General features: G+C 42.1%; 1 protein-coding gene across 7 annotated transcripts in view; it reads right to left on the reverse strand.

Annotated features, from left to right (window-relative positions):
- Positions 1-14,964, reverse strand: part of LOC111866769 (protein Wnt-5b) — a 440,161-nt gene that overhangs the window by 150,785 nt on the left and 274,412 nt on the right. For 6 of the 7 annotated variants that reach the window (XM_033752396.1, XM_033752395.1, XM_033752393.1 and 3 more), the window contains one exon: positions 11,933-12,078. In XM_033752396.1, the coding sequence (XP_033608287.1) occupies positions 11,933-12,078 (146 nt within the window). Of the gene's footprint in view, positions 1-11,932; positions 12,079-12,586; positions 12,810-14,964 lie in introns of those variants that run through there. The other variant, XM_033752397.1, reaches the window with a different exon arrangement.

Consider the following 14,964-nt stretch of genomic DNA (forward strand, 5'->3'; position numbering starts at 1 on the left):
CATATGGAACCTCGTGTTTCTATTATTCCGAATCTGATGCCGAATTCGCTCAAGCGATGTCTGAGATACGAATCCATCTGTAGAGCCTTGTGTCATAACCTGACAGAGCTGTTGGTGTAACCTGGGGTTTGAATCTCGGGATGTGTGTGGGTGTTTCCTAGCCCTGTTAATTTCAATATAAACTGTTTCAACAGTAGACCTAATTGGAACATTCAGAACTTAATAACCGGTTCAGTAAAAACTACACAAAACTTGCTCCTACACAATTCACTGCTGAGTGACCAGTATTTCGTCTCCATGGTGCCCATTTCTGCTTACTTGCCATTCCAGATTCTCAGATTTCCTTTTTCAGATATTCTATTAAAAGCTTACTACACTGTGGTGGTAACCCAGGCAAGCAAATCCGTGAACACTAATAAATGTCGTGCAGAACATACATGCGCTCCATATAAATACAAAGAAGGCGTCGTGTACGCTTAGAAAGTCTATTTCACAATGATCCGAGGGTTACAGCGTCGCATTCAGCAAGTGGAAAACCTGGTTCATAATAATAAACTAGTTCTGAAATTCTGAACTGTATCTACCACAATTAACTTAGGATCTGTTGCCCAATGACAGTAGCCCACGTAAACTGCGCTGTTCTATGTAAACTTTGTCGCTGAGTTCATCCCTGACCGAGTTTCTACTTTCGTAAGGTGTTTCAGATGTAATCCGCATAATTTTCACCCAGTAATATAAATTTAGTAGGGGGCGCGCGGTAGCGTAGTTGGTTCAGGCACTATGCTGCAAACCGCAAGGTCGCGGTTTCGTTTCCCGATGAAGTCACTGGATTTTTCAATTGACCTAAACCTTCCAGCCGCACTATTTCATATAAACATAAATAACACATAAAAAATAAGTTTCATATAAATAAACAAATAAATACAATTATTTATTATTAATTAATTATATCATCAAATTATAAATAGGCTTTGGAAAGATCAGTGTCAGTATCTGAGTGTGGATGGTATTTCAGTGTGTCGCTTCTTTAAGTATAGCAAGTGTCATTAACTTCGAACAAGGCCAAGAGTAACCTTGAATGCGGAGAAGAAAAATTTCAGACAAGGGGGTGGTTTCGAAGTTACGTGACACTCACTTTACACAGATCGTAGTTATTAAGAAAAAAGTGCCTTGAACAGACGGAAGCATAAATTAATCAATTTATATTAAAAAAGGTAAAGCCATTCCCGTTAACAAGCCGTGGAAACCCAAAGAGTTGTGAGACGTCGAGGCGCCCACATTTTCTAGATAATCGGCCCACAGATGGCGGTGAGATCAGCCTTACGCGCCGGCCGCCCTCTACCCTCATGAAGATTCCTGGTACTCATTTCTGTTAGAGGCTGAGTCGACCCCAGGGCCATAGTGTGGCTGGAAGGATTAGGTCCACTGAAAAAATCCACCTCGTCGGCATTCGATCCCACGACCTTCCGGCTTGTAGCATACTGCCTGAAACAAGTATGGTACCGCGTGCCCCGAATATAAGTATAGAATGTCATTTAAATACTACTTGCGGAGTACGAAAGATTTATGTCATTATAAATAAAGAGTCGGACGTGTTATCGTAGGAACGCTTCACCAAAGCAATAATATGAATATAATTTAAATTCCATTATAACCAGTTCAGTCTGAAGCGAATAGGCCTATACTGCAAGGAAGATTAACTGAATTTCAATGAATGCAGGATGACAGAAGCACTATAAAACTGTCATTAGGCAATAATGAAAAAGTATAAGTCGCATTTTAGAGCTAAAAGTCAGTACTACCAACCTTTGCAAGAACTATCTATAAATCACACTCGACTCTTCAGAAGTGATCAAAATTACAATTTTCACAGTCTCATCTTGTCTAACAATGCTGTTCCAACTACTGAGGCTAAAAAGTATTGCGGCAGCTCCACGAGCCCTGTTACGGGCAAAAGTAATTACTTTTTAACATTTATTTATCATCCGGAATTATGGGGTTTTGGGATTTCGTCCATCGTCCGGTATTCCAAAGAACACAAACTTTCGAAAACTGTTTACGAAACGTCGTTATGGACAAAGTCATAAACCCCAGCAATTCAGTGTTATACACCATCGTCAGAATCGTTCAGAAGGATTCCGACGTGCGCCAAAACGGCCCAAGTTTGAGCTTATTATTGGGGGGGGGGCACCATAATTGTCCTCACATCAGCTGCAAGTGTCAGTACAACTGCATGAGGCATCAGCTTTGGGTCCAGCATGACTAGTTTCCCTTCGTCCTAATGCTAGTCACAACATATGAATCCACTTTACCACAATACTTAAAAAAAATTAATATGACTAAACGTACAGTTTGTCTTTCCCTTCAGTTCGGTTTATTTATTTGCTTGTCTTGCCTCACCTTCTCCTTTTAATGCGTTCATTTTCTTTTTGCATCTGCATGATTCTTCTAGTCGTCCTGGATAACCTGTGTCATATCTCATCTCATTGTAAAAGTACACTGCATAGTTTTTATGCATGTCGAGAGAGTTCTGACCAGCAGATTCCATATACAGCTGTCTAAGCTTGTCGAAGTGAAAGTTCATTCCTCCATACGTATCTGTGGCTAGACGAATTTAGAGAGAGCTTACTTTTGACTCTTCGAAACCCAAAGAGACAGCAGGAATTGTGCGCATCTTAGCCACATCTGTCAGTACATCTGGCATGAAGCATGAATAGTTCCCCTGATTTCGTATCAGTCAAAAGAAAAGACTAATGTTACTTAGTTAAACCTATTTGTGTTCTTAATTCTGTCCGAACACATTAAAATTGGTGGGTCTGGAACGGGTTCCACTCGGCCTCGTGACGATAATTGAGGAGCTATTTCAAGGAAATAGCGGCTCCGGTCTAGAAAATCGAAATTAACGGCCGTGGGGATTCGTTGCGCTCACCACGCAACACCCTCTATCCGCAAAACTTGGCACTAAACTTCGCCGACAAGCGGCGGTCGCTCGGTCGGTATAGTTTGCTTGCGGACTAAAATCACGCAGTCTTTTATCATTAAAACAATCAACACGTACCTCAGAGGAAACACATCACGTCTTCGCTACAAAGACCATTCGGTTGATGTCGTTTAGGGAAACAGTCGCTGTTTACTGTGAGAACCGTGCGGACACACAAAAAGAATCTGTGTGCAAGAAGCAGAACATAATGTTAGAGCAGGTGGTACATATAGCAACCACTGTGCTTTGAAAGGTTAAACGATTTATGTGACAGATATAGACTCTCCTTGTTTTTAAGTCAACCAGCTGCATTTAAAATGGCATTATATGGCTCATGCTATAAAGTTCTCTGAGTACAAGAATTTAATTCAAGAATAACATTAAAGCAGTAACTGAACAATGGAGCTTTATCAGAGAGAGATCTAGGCATGTAAACGGTATCAGAGACAAGTCGCTTTTAGAACCCGTTCTGCTCCTTTCAAAGGGAGACAACAATGCTTGTTCAAGGGGCGTGTAAAACGTGTAAACCCTCCCCTTGTATGTCACTTGAGGGCATCTACGTGAACCTGCGTTCATAGAAACGATGACAAAAACTGTCGTTTTTATTCACTTCAGTTTATAAGCACTTCTTAATGTCTTGCCTTATTAACATCCATTAAATTTCTCAAAATAATCGAGATAGCTTAGATGATGTGGTGTCTAGGCTATGGACTGGACAAATGAGGAAACAGGGTTCGATTTCCGTCAGGGCCCAGTGATGTCTCTCTCCTGCACAGAGTCCAGACCGAATCCGGGGCCCACCTAGCCTCTAGCAAAAGGGTACGAGGGTAAAGCGGCCGACGCGTGAAGCTCACCATGCACTTCCATCTAGTGTCGAGATTGAGACTGCACAGGTTTTAGGTTTGAATACTTGCCAGGACAAAGGCTATCTTGAGGCTTTCCAAGGAGTTCCTCTAGTTCAGCTAAATTCTGAGAGTGTACGCCATTAGGACATGGCCGTTTCCTTCCAAATCCCTTCCAGCCATCACATCATATAGCGTCTGTATGCTGAAAACGTCCGTAAATGGGCTACAGAAAAGAATGCATGGAGATATACGTATATTTTCCCACTCGGTTTATGACATGTACAGTCTTGGGCCTCTCGGACTCTTCGACTGTCGATTCGAATGACATTTTTGACATTAATTTATGGAACGAATACAGTCATACATTCTCATCTTCGCGATTCACTTACAATAATATCGTAAGTGCGAGTGATAGCTCTGGTGCTTCGTACTTTGGAGGTCCCGGATTCAAATCCCAACTACTCTCACTGAGGACTTCCGTGGTTTTCATTAGTTCCTACAGCAAATACCTAGACAGTACCTCAAATTATACCACGACCGTTTACATATAAATTTAAATTCACGATTCACTAATCATCCTGTCATCGATAATCTTAGATGCTGAAAGAGTCGTTATATAAGCCGTAAATACAGTTCATAAAACTCAAACCACATCTTGAGAAGCTAACAGTGGCTCATTTAGTAAAAATAAATCCAAGCTTTCGAAGAAAACAAAAGCATCGTTACCGCGCTCACACAAGCCGCCGTTGGTTCCTATCCCAAGCCAGATGAATCCACTCCACACATTCCCAACTTCTTTAATTACATTTTTGGGTCTCTCAAATTGTGTATTCCTTCAGATTCTCCGACTGCATTTGATCCATTTCTCACTACCACATGCATGCTACGTGTCTTTCGCATCTCATTCTCCTAGACACTGTGGCCCTAACAATATCTGAACGTAAAGATCTGAGGTCTTCAAAGAGATGGAATTAAGTCTGGGGCCTTCTGGATCATGCAGTCTGATACGTGGTTGTTCAGGTTCAGAAGGACAGGCTCTCGCCATCTTTAAATTGAATACTGAGACAGCAGCCTGTTCCGAAAAGTTCATAGCCACATGCCAAACTACACGGTGTCATAATCCAGTAGGCCAAAATCTATGTAGGCATATTTGGTCAACTGATATAATTTTGTGATTAACCAAAAGTTCTGAGACAATGATACAATTCATTAAATGAATATTATTTGATACAAGGAACGTTTCGGAAACTGGACCCTTTTCTGTCATGAGGTGCTCAGCTGACACTCTTTGCAAGAACTAGTAACAAGCAGTGGACTTCATTTCTGAAACCCTATATGTGTCAGACAGAGTCCACATTATGGAGATGTCCAAATTAATATTCGTGTAATGGTATGATAATGCTAGGCCTTGAAAAAAATGCAGTCTGAAATGCATTCGACAAAATATAGTTCCTCTGCATTTGGGAGATAAAGTGTTATGTTTTTCTTATTGTTTGTCTAAAATATCTCTGAGGTTACGTCGTCCCTTGGGTAGGCAACATTACAGAAAAATTCCGATGTTCAACGAGACATGGCGATTTTGTTTTGCGTCCAGAACACAATATAGAGACGCAGATATTATATGTTTCTGGACATTATCCAACGTTTCGGAGCTGCATTCTGCCTCCGTCTTCAGGTAGAACCTACTCAGCTGGGCCCAGTCGACAGAGCTAGTCCCTATCTTTGGGCTCCTGCACCAACACAAGATGGGGTGTACAAACCAAGCACACCATAAACCATCTGCGAGAGTTAGGACAAAACATAGCGGCCTCCGTAGTCTAGGGGTAACGGTCCCACCTCATGACTCGAGATACGCGGGTTCAAACCCGGCGGAGGTCGTGGAATTTTTAAGGGCGGAAAAATTCAGGAGACCTCTGAGCAAAATTAGGCAACAAGTTTCCCGCCCAAGTAGTTTCGAATACCTCTGGTAGATGGGGGAAGTATCGGGTACCGAGGGCCGAGCTCGTTGGCTGAACGGGGCTGATAGAACGCCCCAGTACCGGTAGGGTATGGTGACTGGTAGCGTATCAAAGGGGGACGTACAATACTCTATTAGTGGCGGTACATGGGGAAACCCACCCCCTCCAATAATAATAATAATAATAATAAAATAGGACAAAACATTACAAAACTTGACACGTATGAGGCTTAGCACCAGAGGCCTAGCCGAATATAAGTCATCACTGGAAAGATAAATTCTCTGTATGGTACCAACATAAAAACATGGATTTTCCCACTTATTCTGCACCTGACAGAGCTTAGTTTTCTGACTTCTGCTACGATAATGGAAACCCAGATGGGAGAGATATCCAAGCTGGGTTGATATCGGATAGTCTACAAGAGACATGTGGGCGGATTCCTTGTTATTTCCTGTATGTAGTGTTTGGTTCAATCTGAAAGACCTTCGCTTCCTTCCAACGTATTCTGTGGACTTAACAGGACGATGGATAATGTCCAGAAACATAATATTTGTATTAATGTACCATCGATCTGCGTCACTATCTGATGGTGACGCATCCTCAGAGATGTTTCAGACACAGTATATGTATGTATTGCATCATCCTTGACACCATTTTGTAACCTTTTTTTAAAAAAAAAACATTTGCTCTATATATTTTTCTAGTCACGATCAAATGAGCTGCTTGAAAAGACATCTGACCTGTTGCATGTTTCAGATGTACCTTGCTTTCTTATTATATCGCAACTCGACTGATCGGCAGTTGAAACAGAAGCTGAAATTACAGTTATGAAACTCTACTTTCGCCTAAGTCCTGCAGGTGTAATAGTTACTTTAAACAACGAACGAGTGTTCAGACAGACCCTGAGGCCAAGCGAGAGTGCTTCAGGGGGTTCACACTTTTCTCACAAACAACGCAGCTGTGTGCATCAACTTAGTGTTGCTACATCAAGAAGAGGAACAGCGTTCCTTGTGATTTTCCTGGAAATTTCTCCTTTAAACTAAGAAAACGTAGCGCATGGCTGAAGCAGTTAGTCGTAGACTTCTTACAGGAGAGGCTCGAATTCGAACCTTCGGCAGGCAGTGTGGGTAGAGAACAAACTATGAACTTCTCCACTGTGCAATTTTCTCTCAGTCTTCTCTTAAACATTCGTCTCTCTTAGATCCAGATATTCTCCTCATCGCTTTCTCAAACAACTTTAGTGCATGTCACTCCAATTATACGAGAGACCAAGTTTTGCACTCATACAAAGCAACAGGCAACACTGAATTCGTGGAGGCAATTATCACGTGATTCAGTGATTATAGGCGAGGTTTGGATTGTTAATTGGATTTACTGAACGCTTACAGATCAGTGACTGCAAGTGATTATAATCAGTTCACTAATTCACAGTCTGCAGTTCACTAGCGCACACGCTTAGATCTTCTTAGTCTGCTGTGTCTTCGCCGGTTTTCTAGCAACGGCTTCCAACGTCGTGCATTCCCCTTCCTCTCGGTTCCCGAACTGTTCCAGTCCCTCATCTACCAGCTTCTAACAGCAATAGCTCACAACAAATGAACTCCAGCGGTTAAGCAACTCACTAACTCAAAAACTGACTCCACTCCACTGAATCAACATCAACATGACATGGCCCTTATGCAGATGAACTGCTCCGTCTTCTTTACCCATATTGGTCACACGTCCTGATATTTCATCTTTTGTTTACTTGTGATTTATTTAAACATGTTAGTTATTAATACCACAGAGCGTCGAGCTACATATAAGATGACAGCTCTGCTTACTTCTTGCTGGTTACTTCCTTCTGTCCTCAGAATGGAGTAGGTTCTTTCGAAACGTCGGTAAATATTCACCTCACTAAACGGCTGCACAGCCCAGAAAATAGCAATAAAAATTAATGACATAAGTGAAACGATTCTTTCACTTCTTATACCAATGTCACCCTTCGAGATTAAAATTCGTCGAGGTTTTGGTTCCTTATTGGACTCTTTCCTTGCGGACCCTCCCCACCGGAAGGCAGCGGCCCTCACTTTGAAAAGAGCTGAACTGGGGAAGTACAAAGGCTGAAGAGGGCTATGACACAATGAAAAAGGTGACGAAGAGAAAACGAAGGAAAGGTTAATAAAAACTTGGTGATCTCAGAAGCCTCGTTTCATTTCATTTTCAAAAGAAGCAAAATAGGCCAAGCAGAGGACGAAGAAAAAGTCAGAATCAAAAGACAAAGCAGAAGGGAGTCTGACGCTGTTTAAGAGAAACTGTAGTGAGGTACGATATATGGTTCAGAACAGAACCCGAGCAGAGTGTGTGGAGGTCTGAGCCGTTTAAATTGCTGCGGCTGCTGCTGCTGCTAACTGACCTGGGTATCTGACGGGATGTCTACTGTGGAGGGGGGAGACACGCAGCAGTTGACCGAGTCGTACAACACAAGGAAACTAGTTCTGTCATTTGTATTACACCGCTGGCATGCTAGCCACTACTTAGCAGACTCTATACGAACATTCGCTTATTTGCACTGTAGCGTGTAGAGCCGTTACTATGCAACGACCGTGAGATAAGCAAATATACCAGAGCCTTTTCAAGGCAATGGCGTCCCCGCAGTAAACAGACATGAACGAAACAATGGTACAGCAACAAAGAAACTGTGTTTTCTGTTGTCCGCGACGCGGCTGTTACTACGCAACGGCGCGGTAAACACATCTCTGCGGCAAGGAATCCAGCCACAATAGAAGAGCTGTTTTTTATGTTTGTCCGTGCCCAGTTCTTATAACTGGGAAGGTCTGGGGCAACTAGAGTAGTTACTTGCAAGAGTACTCAGTTGAGAGTCAGGCGTTGAACGGAAGACTTTATGTTTGATATCTGGAGTCTGTAATTTAGCGAGACTCTTATAGTTCCTGTGTTAATATCCGTTGCCAAGAAACGGCGAGTGGAGACCGCAATAGACTGAGGACACTAGTCTGTGTGTGTCAGTCATCTGTAAAGTGTAGTCACGAGTCGTGAGTGTATAAGCAGTCAATAAATGGAGTCACCAATCCAAACCCCGTCTATTGCCACTCATACAAGTCACAGTACGTTTATATGCGCCTAGGAATATGAGTTTTTTATTTGTATTATATACTGATCAGCTAGCAGATCAATTTTAATATTATTTATTTATTTGTAATTCATCAACGACTCTGGAAATCTTTGCTATCATTCAGTTAAGAAATCTGTCTTCTTGTCAGCTATCTAAAATAAGAAATATAAGTTTACCTGTAGTTCTGTATGGGTGTGAAATTTGGTAGCTCTGACATTAAGAAAAGAACACAGAGCGAGGGTATTTGAGAACAGGGTGCTGAGGCCAATATTTGGACTGAAGATGGAAGAAATAAAAGGAGATTGGAGAAAACAACATAATGAGGGACTTCATAAATTGTAACTTTCTCCGAATATAATTAGAATGATCACGTCAAGGAGAATGAGAACAGCCAGGCATGTACCACGAACAGGGAAGAAGAGGAATTCACGTAGAATTTTTGTGGGAAAGCCAGAAAAAAAGAGACCACTAGGAAGATAATATTGAAATGGATCTAGAGAAATAGGTTGGGGTGGTATGGATGGATTGATTTGCCTCAGGATAGGGGCCAGTGGAGGGCTCTTGTGAACACAGCAATGAGACTTTGGGTTCTGTAAAATGCTGAGAAATTCTTCGGTAGCTAAGCGTTTGGTGGATCCTGATGAAGGACTCCGCTTCATTGAGCTAGATAGTTGATTAGTCGCTTATAAGACACAAACACGAAAACAGAAAGTTGTACTTAAATCATAAATCTATGATACGATTGAAATATGCCTGATTCTACAGAAAGTTCCCCATCTTCTGGAATATGCCGCCGTGTAGTACACTGAAAGTCGACTGATGTTTTGGAGGAACATATTGCCTCCATCTTCAGGGTCGAAGAACAAGCCAAGCACAGTTCTGCTTGTTGCCTTGTATATGCTTCTTTCTTTTTTTACTCATCTACCCTGAAGATGGAGGCTAGATGTTCCTCCGAAACGTCAGTTGACTGTCACCAGACTATATGCCATTACATCCTAGAAGCAGAAGTTGTGGGAAGCTGAAATACATCACTGATTGTACACTCCGGAGTTTTACTCAGTCTTCTCAGTTTACTCACTCCTATACGAAAACAGTGCAACTAACGTCGGAACATTGTGTGGCAAAAATACGTAAAGCCGCATCTCTCACCGTATATTTATCCTGTATCCTGTATGTAAAACCCTTAAGGTGTATTATGAAATTCTTAATATTATTTTGCCAAGATCTAAAAGACAAATATCTTGGGAAATAAAATAATGTGAACATACAGAGTGTCCCACGAGGAGAGGTCAATATTCTGGGAAGTCACAGTATCAGTCATTCTAAGCAAAAATGTGTATATGTACTGGATGCTTCCTATTCCGAACGGTTTCCGAGATAGAGTTATTTCACTGTACAGTTCCAAAACTGCTGATAGGAAAGAGATATTATGTACCGTTTCTAATACCGGTATTTACTGTTGAAGTGACAAAGGTGGTACAGTTTACCCGGTATAATACATTTTCGAAAATTCCACTGTCAACATCAGTGCACTTTGCAACTCGTGTGAGGACATGGCGTGTTGCTCGTCTCTGCAGTCTACAGTGAAATAGCTCTATCTCGGAAACCGTTCGGAACAGGACACATGTACACCTTCTTGCTTAGAATGGTCCATACTATGACATCCCAGAATACTGACTATCCTTCTGGGCAGGGCCGCGCCATAGCTCAAGCGGTTAGTCGCTGGCTTCCCACCGCGGCGGCCCGGGTTCGATCCCGGGTCTCGTCAGGTGGGATTTGTGGTGGACAAAGTGGCGCTGGGGCAGGTTTTCTCCGAGTACTTCGGTTTCCCCTGCCAATCTTCATTCCACCAATTGCTCCACAATCACCCTCACTTATCATCTGGGACTGGTACAATAGGACAAAAGCGGCCGCAGTACAAGGTACTTAGTCCAACCCCATTAGCAATAAAAAAAATCCTTCTGGGTTACCTGTATAAATAAATGCATCAAGTTTGGGGTTAGTAAACACAACAGACGTAGCCTATGTGAGATGAAATCACGTGATATAAAAGGGAATATGTAACTTCTTACGATACCTGAAATAAAATGGAATATGCCGTAATTTGCATAGGCTGTACATAGCAATACCAACACCATTCATTACTTTAAAAAAGACTGAAAGCCAGGTTTCGATTTGCTGACTGATACGTACGTGGGCATGAATTCCAATCGTTCCACTTTCATTCCATGGTAGCATACCTGTTCCCTTCATACAGTCAACTGCTCACAAACTTAAATAAAAAAAAATAATAAATTTGAAATGGTTTTTAATTTTGTATGATAAAACCGTCGGGACATGGGAAAAAGTTGATATGAATAGAGAGCTTTGAGCCAAAAAAAACAGGGCCATTCAACCCTACCCTGAGCCAGCTCACAGCCTATTTCCTTTGGTTCATTAGTATCTCCCATCTACGTCTGTATCTCCCACGTGTTCTTCTTCTCCGTCACGTTTCCTTATATTTTGTACGCATCTCACATTATAAAGTAAAGCTGTCCCTGTGCTCAACGAATTAAGCACTACGCCATGAAGGTGTATGGGGAGTAGATGTATGGATCCACATTTTCTTGACCTCGGCACTAGTTGGAGGTGAGTTAATAAATAGAAACAAAACCAATGTCTCATGAATGTTAAAATCCTAGAGGTTTTCCATACTTTTGAGGGTGTTATTTCATGACGAAGGCTACATAGCGTCTGATTGTTGGATGATTGGGAACATATTTTGATAAAAGCAGTCATGTCCTAAACGGGGTATTGTACTGGAAATATTTTGGAAAAACATGAAATACTTGTCAGGACAGCCGATTTATGGGTTCGAGATTGGAATCCTCTAAAGCGAGTCTACACCGTTACCACCACACTACCCTGCTCCGTCAGTGCTTATTGAATATAGTTTGAAGTTCGGTTTCTCTCATACAGTTTAAGAACTGAATTACTTGTGTCACTGTTTCACAAAACTGCAAATCGAAACCTGCCTCCATAGAAATACTTCCGTACTTACAACCAGTTGCCTCCAGAATTAGACTGCGCAGCAAATGTGCACCGGGGCAACAGAAGAGCCAGGGGTAGAAGTATCGGTGGTAAAAACAACTGACGGTGTACCAAGGCGATCACGGTCTCCATGGTGATGAGGCGGCAGACTTCGCTCTGCAAGCAGACCCTCCGGTCAGTGAAGCAAACCAGCAGCAACAGCAGTTGACACTCACAAGCCGCCCAATGTTACGAAACACGTTAATCTTAACAGGTAACCAACGCTCCACTACACAACTCCATATTGGAAACGACACATAACATTAATAGCCAATACACTTTAACGGAAAATGAATGTTATGTACATAGAATCAAGATGAATACATTTTAACACACGAAAATTAAGTAATGCATTGATAGATTCGCTTTCGCTGACAACGAAATCAATGAACTTGTTTCTCTCACGGCAAGTTTCATTGAGATTATAGGACGAAAACATGTTTATGTCATGGTCAGAGTTCGTTAGCAGCACATATGAAATTTCTTCCAGTTATCACAAAGACATTCACATGTATTTAGAACACACGATATACAACAAAAATCAACCAAGAATTACACAAGCACATTTAACATTACGAACATAATCTATATCACGTTACGTTAAAAGTTATTCTCACATGCATACCAATTAGTTATTCATCCACAGTTCTCACAAATAATTGTACATATACCGTCTCCTGTATTTACGTTACTAACACGATATTTTAAACCCTGAAATGTTTTCTTCAGCAGTTAATCGTCACCATTTCCACAAACACAATAAAGGTTAAATGACTTTCGTGAATGTATGGAAGTAGTAAACGAAGAGCGGACCTCTCAGGGAACACGCGGCAAATACATCACACTACAAGCACGCAATGCAGACAACTGCCGGCCGTCTGTTTACCTATCCCTTATTGTAAGTCCATGCGCCAAGCACCCACATCCTTATTGGCTCAAACCCCTCCCTGTCGCCCCGCTATTGGTCCGACTTTTCGTGAGTATTCAACGATTGGATGAAGGATCCCCCTCTATCCCTCACAATTAGAAAGAGACGGGAAGAGACTGTAATAACAACCCTAGGTCCGTATGAAGATGTTGACCTCTTAAGTCAAAGACATGTTATTATGCCGTTCCAGTCTAGTTGCGGTGCGCGAGTCGCGGTTTACAGCCTGTAGCAGGACGTTTCAGGGAAGCCAGTTTCTCAAGCAACAATTCATGCAGGTTCCCGCTTTGTAGCCCAAATAAAACGAATTACCTACTGGTTGAGCAATTCCCTACCTTTTTACAACCACCCAATATTCACTTTCACATTTTCTTCTGTGTAATTACACCGTTTAGACTGGTATACATGTACCAATGTTTACGAGGAAACGTGTGTCCATTGACGGGACATGTTCCTCTCAAACGTTGGTATCAACCTACCAGACTACACGGTGTCATAAACCTTCGCCTGAGATCCAGGCCACTACGATTTATAAGGGAGGTAAGGTTCCAAGCATTTTAGACCTTGACACAAGATGGCGACTGGTGATATTCAAGTTCCGGCCGTTACATCCCCGAGAATACATTGCCATATAAACATTGGGTTGGTGGTTGGGTGAGAACTGAATTCGACGGACAAAAGATTTGCTAGCGAAGACGAACAAATGTCACTGTTGGAAATCATCTTGTCTGTAGTCGGTAGTTTTACATTGGCTCACAAAAAAACATAACGTAACGAAAAGCAAAATAGTAAAACGGTATAAGGAAAAATTGTCTCTACGTTTAATTATCTAAGCATTATGCTACGAAGGCACTGGGAGAGTGGAGGTATAGCTCCACCATTCTTGACCTCGGCACTAGGTGGAGGTGAGTGGTCAGCTTCACTCCCTGGCCGCTTAACCCCTCGGGGAAGGTGGCCCCGATATCCATTTTGTAGGACGCTGGGTGGGCTCCAGACCCGGTGTGGACGCTGTGGAGAAGAGAGAAAATCTCTTGCTCCTAAAGGGAATCAAACCCCGACTCTTCGGTTGCCCAGCCAGTAGCCTGCTACCTATATCGACTGAGCTATCCGGCTACTGTTATTCGCTTAGATAGTTAAAGCAGGTAGGTAGGCAGTTATGTACTTCAGGGTGTTTAAATATCTACCAGACTACACGGTTTCACGTCCCAGAAGATAGTAATCATCAGAGTTACTATTGTGAGAAGCTCAAATTTCGGACAGTAAAGCAGTCAACCTAAAACTGAGCCTGACAGCTAGACCTAGTCGGACTGGAGGTTACCACAGCCCTGACTTTGAACAATATACCATCTTCTTGAATGTGACGCCGTGTAGTCCAGTAGATACTCACCGACGTTTCAGAGAAGCCTAATAAATCCATTTTCAGGCCAGGAGATAAACCAGGCAAGTTTACTTGGCTCACTCTTCGACCCTGAAGTTGGAGGCAGTGTTTTCCCCGAAACGTTGGTGGACTTCTGCCGCACTTCATGGTGCCACATCCCGGAAGATTATACGCTAAATATTTAGCCGATATATGGGTTAAACCCCGAATTTTCCGAGTTAACTGCAAGTTAACTTGCTGTGCTGGATGACCACTTGTCCCGAGATTAAAAAGCTCTTTCCTAATTTACATACAATTACTTTACCAGTTTTTATCTAATGAACTGACATGAAGTTTAAAGCAGAGAATGACAGCAAGTGTCCTACATCATATCAGATCGATCCTTCCAACTGAGCAATAGACACATCAAGAAATTTCTCTTGTCCCGATTAGTCTATTGAGAATTTTCACTGACTACGTCCGGCTTCACGTGTGCAAGGGTGTGCTCCGTCTGGTAATAAAGTTCCCGGACTGGTGTGAAGAAAAATAAAAATACAATGAAATAAAACATTGTTTTATTTCAGTTCAAAATAACCTCCACTCACTTGCATACATCTGTTGAATCGATTAAAAAGATTTTTAAAACAGTTGACAAAGGATTCCGAAGTAACAGCGTTCAGATCGGCCGTCACGTTTTCTTAATGTCTTCAACATCCTGAAA

Source organism: Cryptotermes secundus, unplaced genomic scaffold (genome assembly GCF_002891405.2).
Source record: "Cryptotermes secundus unplaced genomic scaffold, Csec_1.0 scaffold367, whole genome shotgun sequence".
NCBI lineage: Eukaryota > Metazoa > Arthropoda > Insecta > Blattodea > Kalotermitidae > Cryptotermes > Cryptotermes secundus.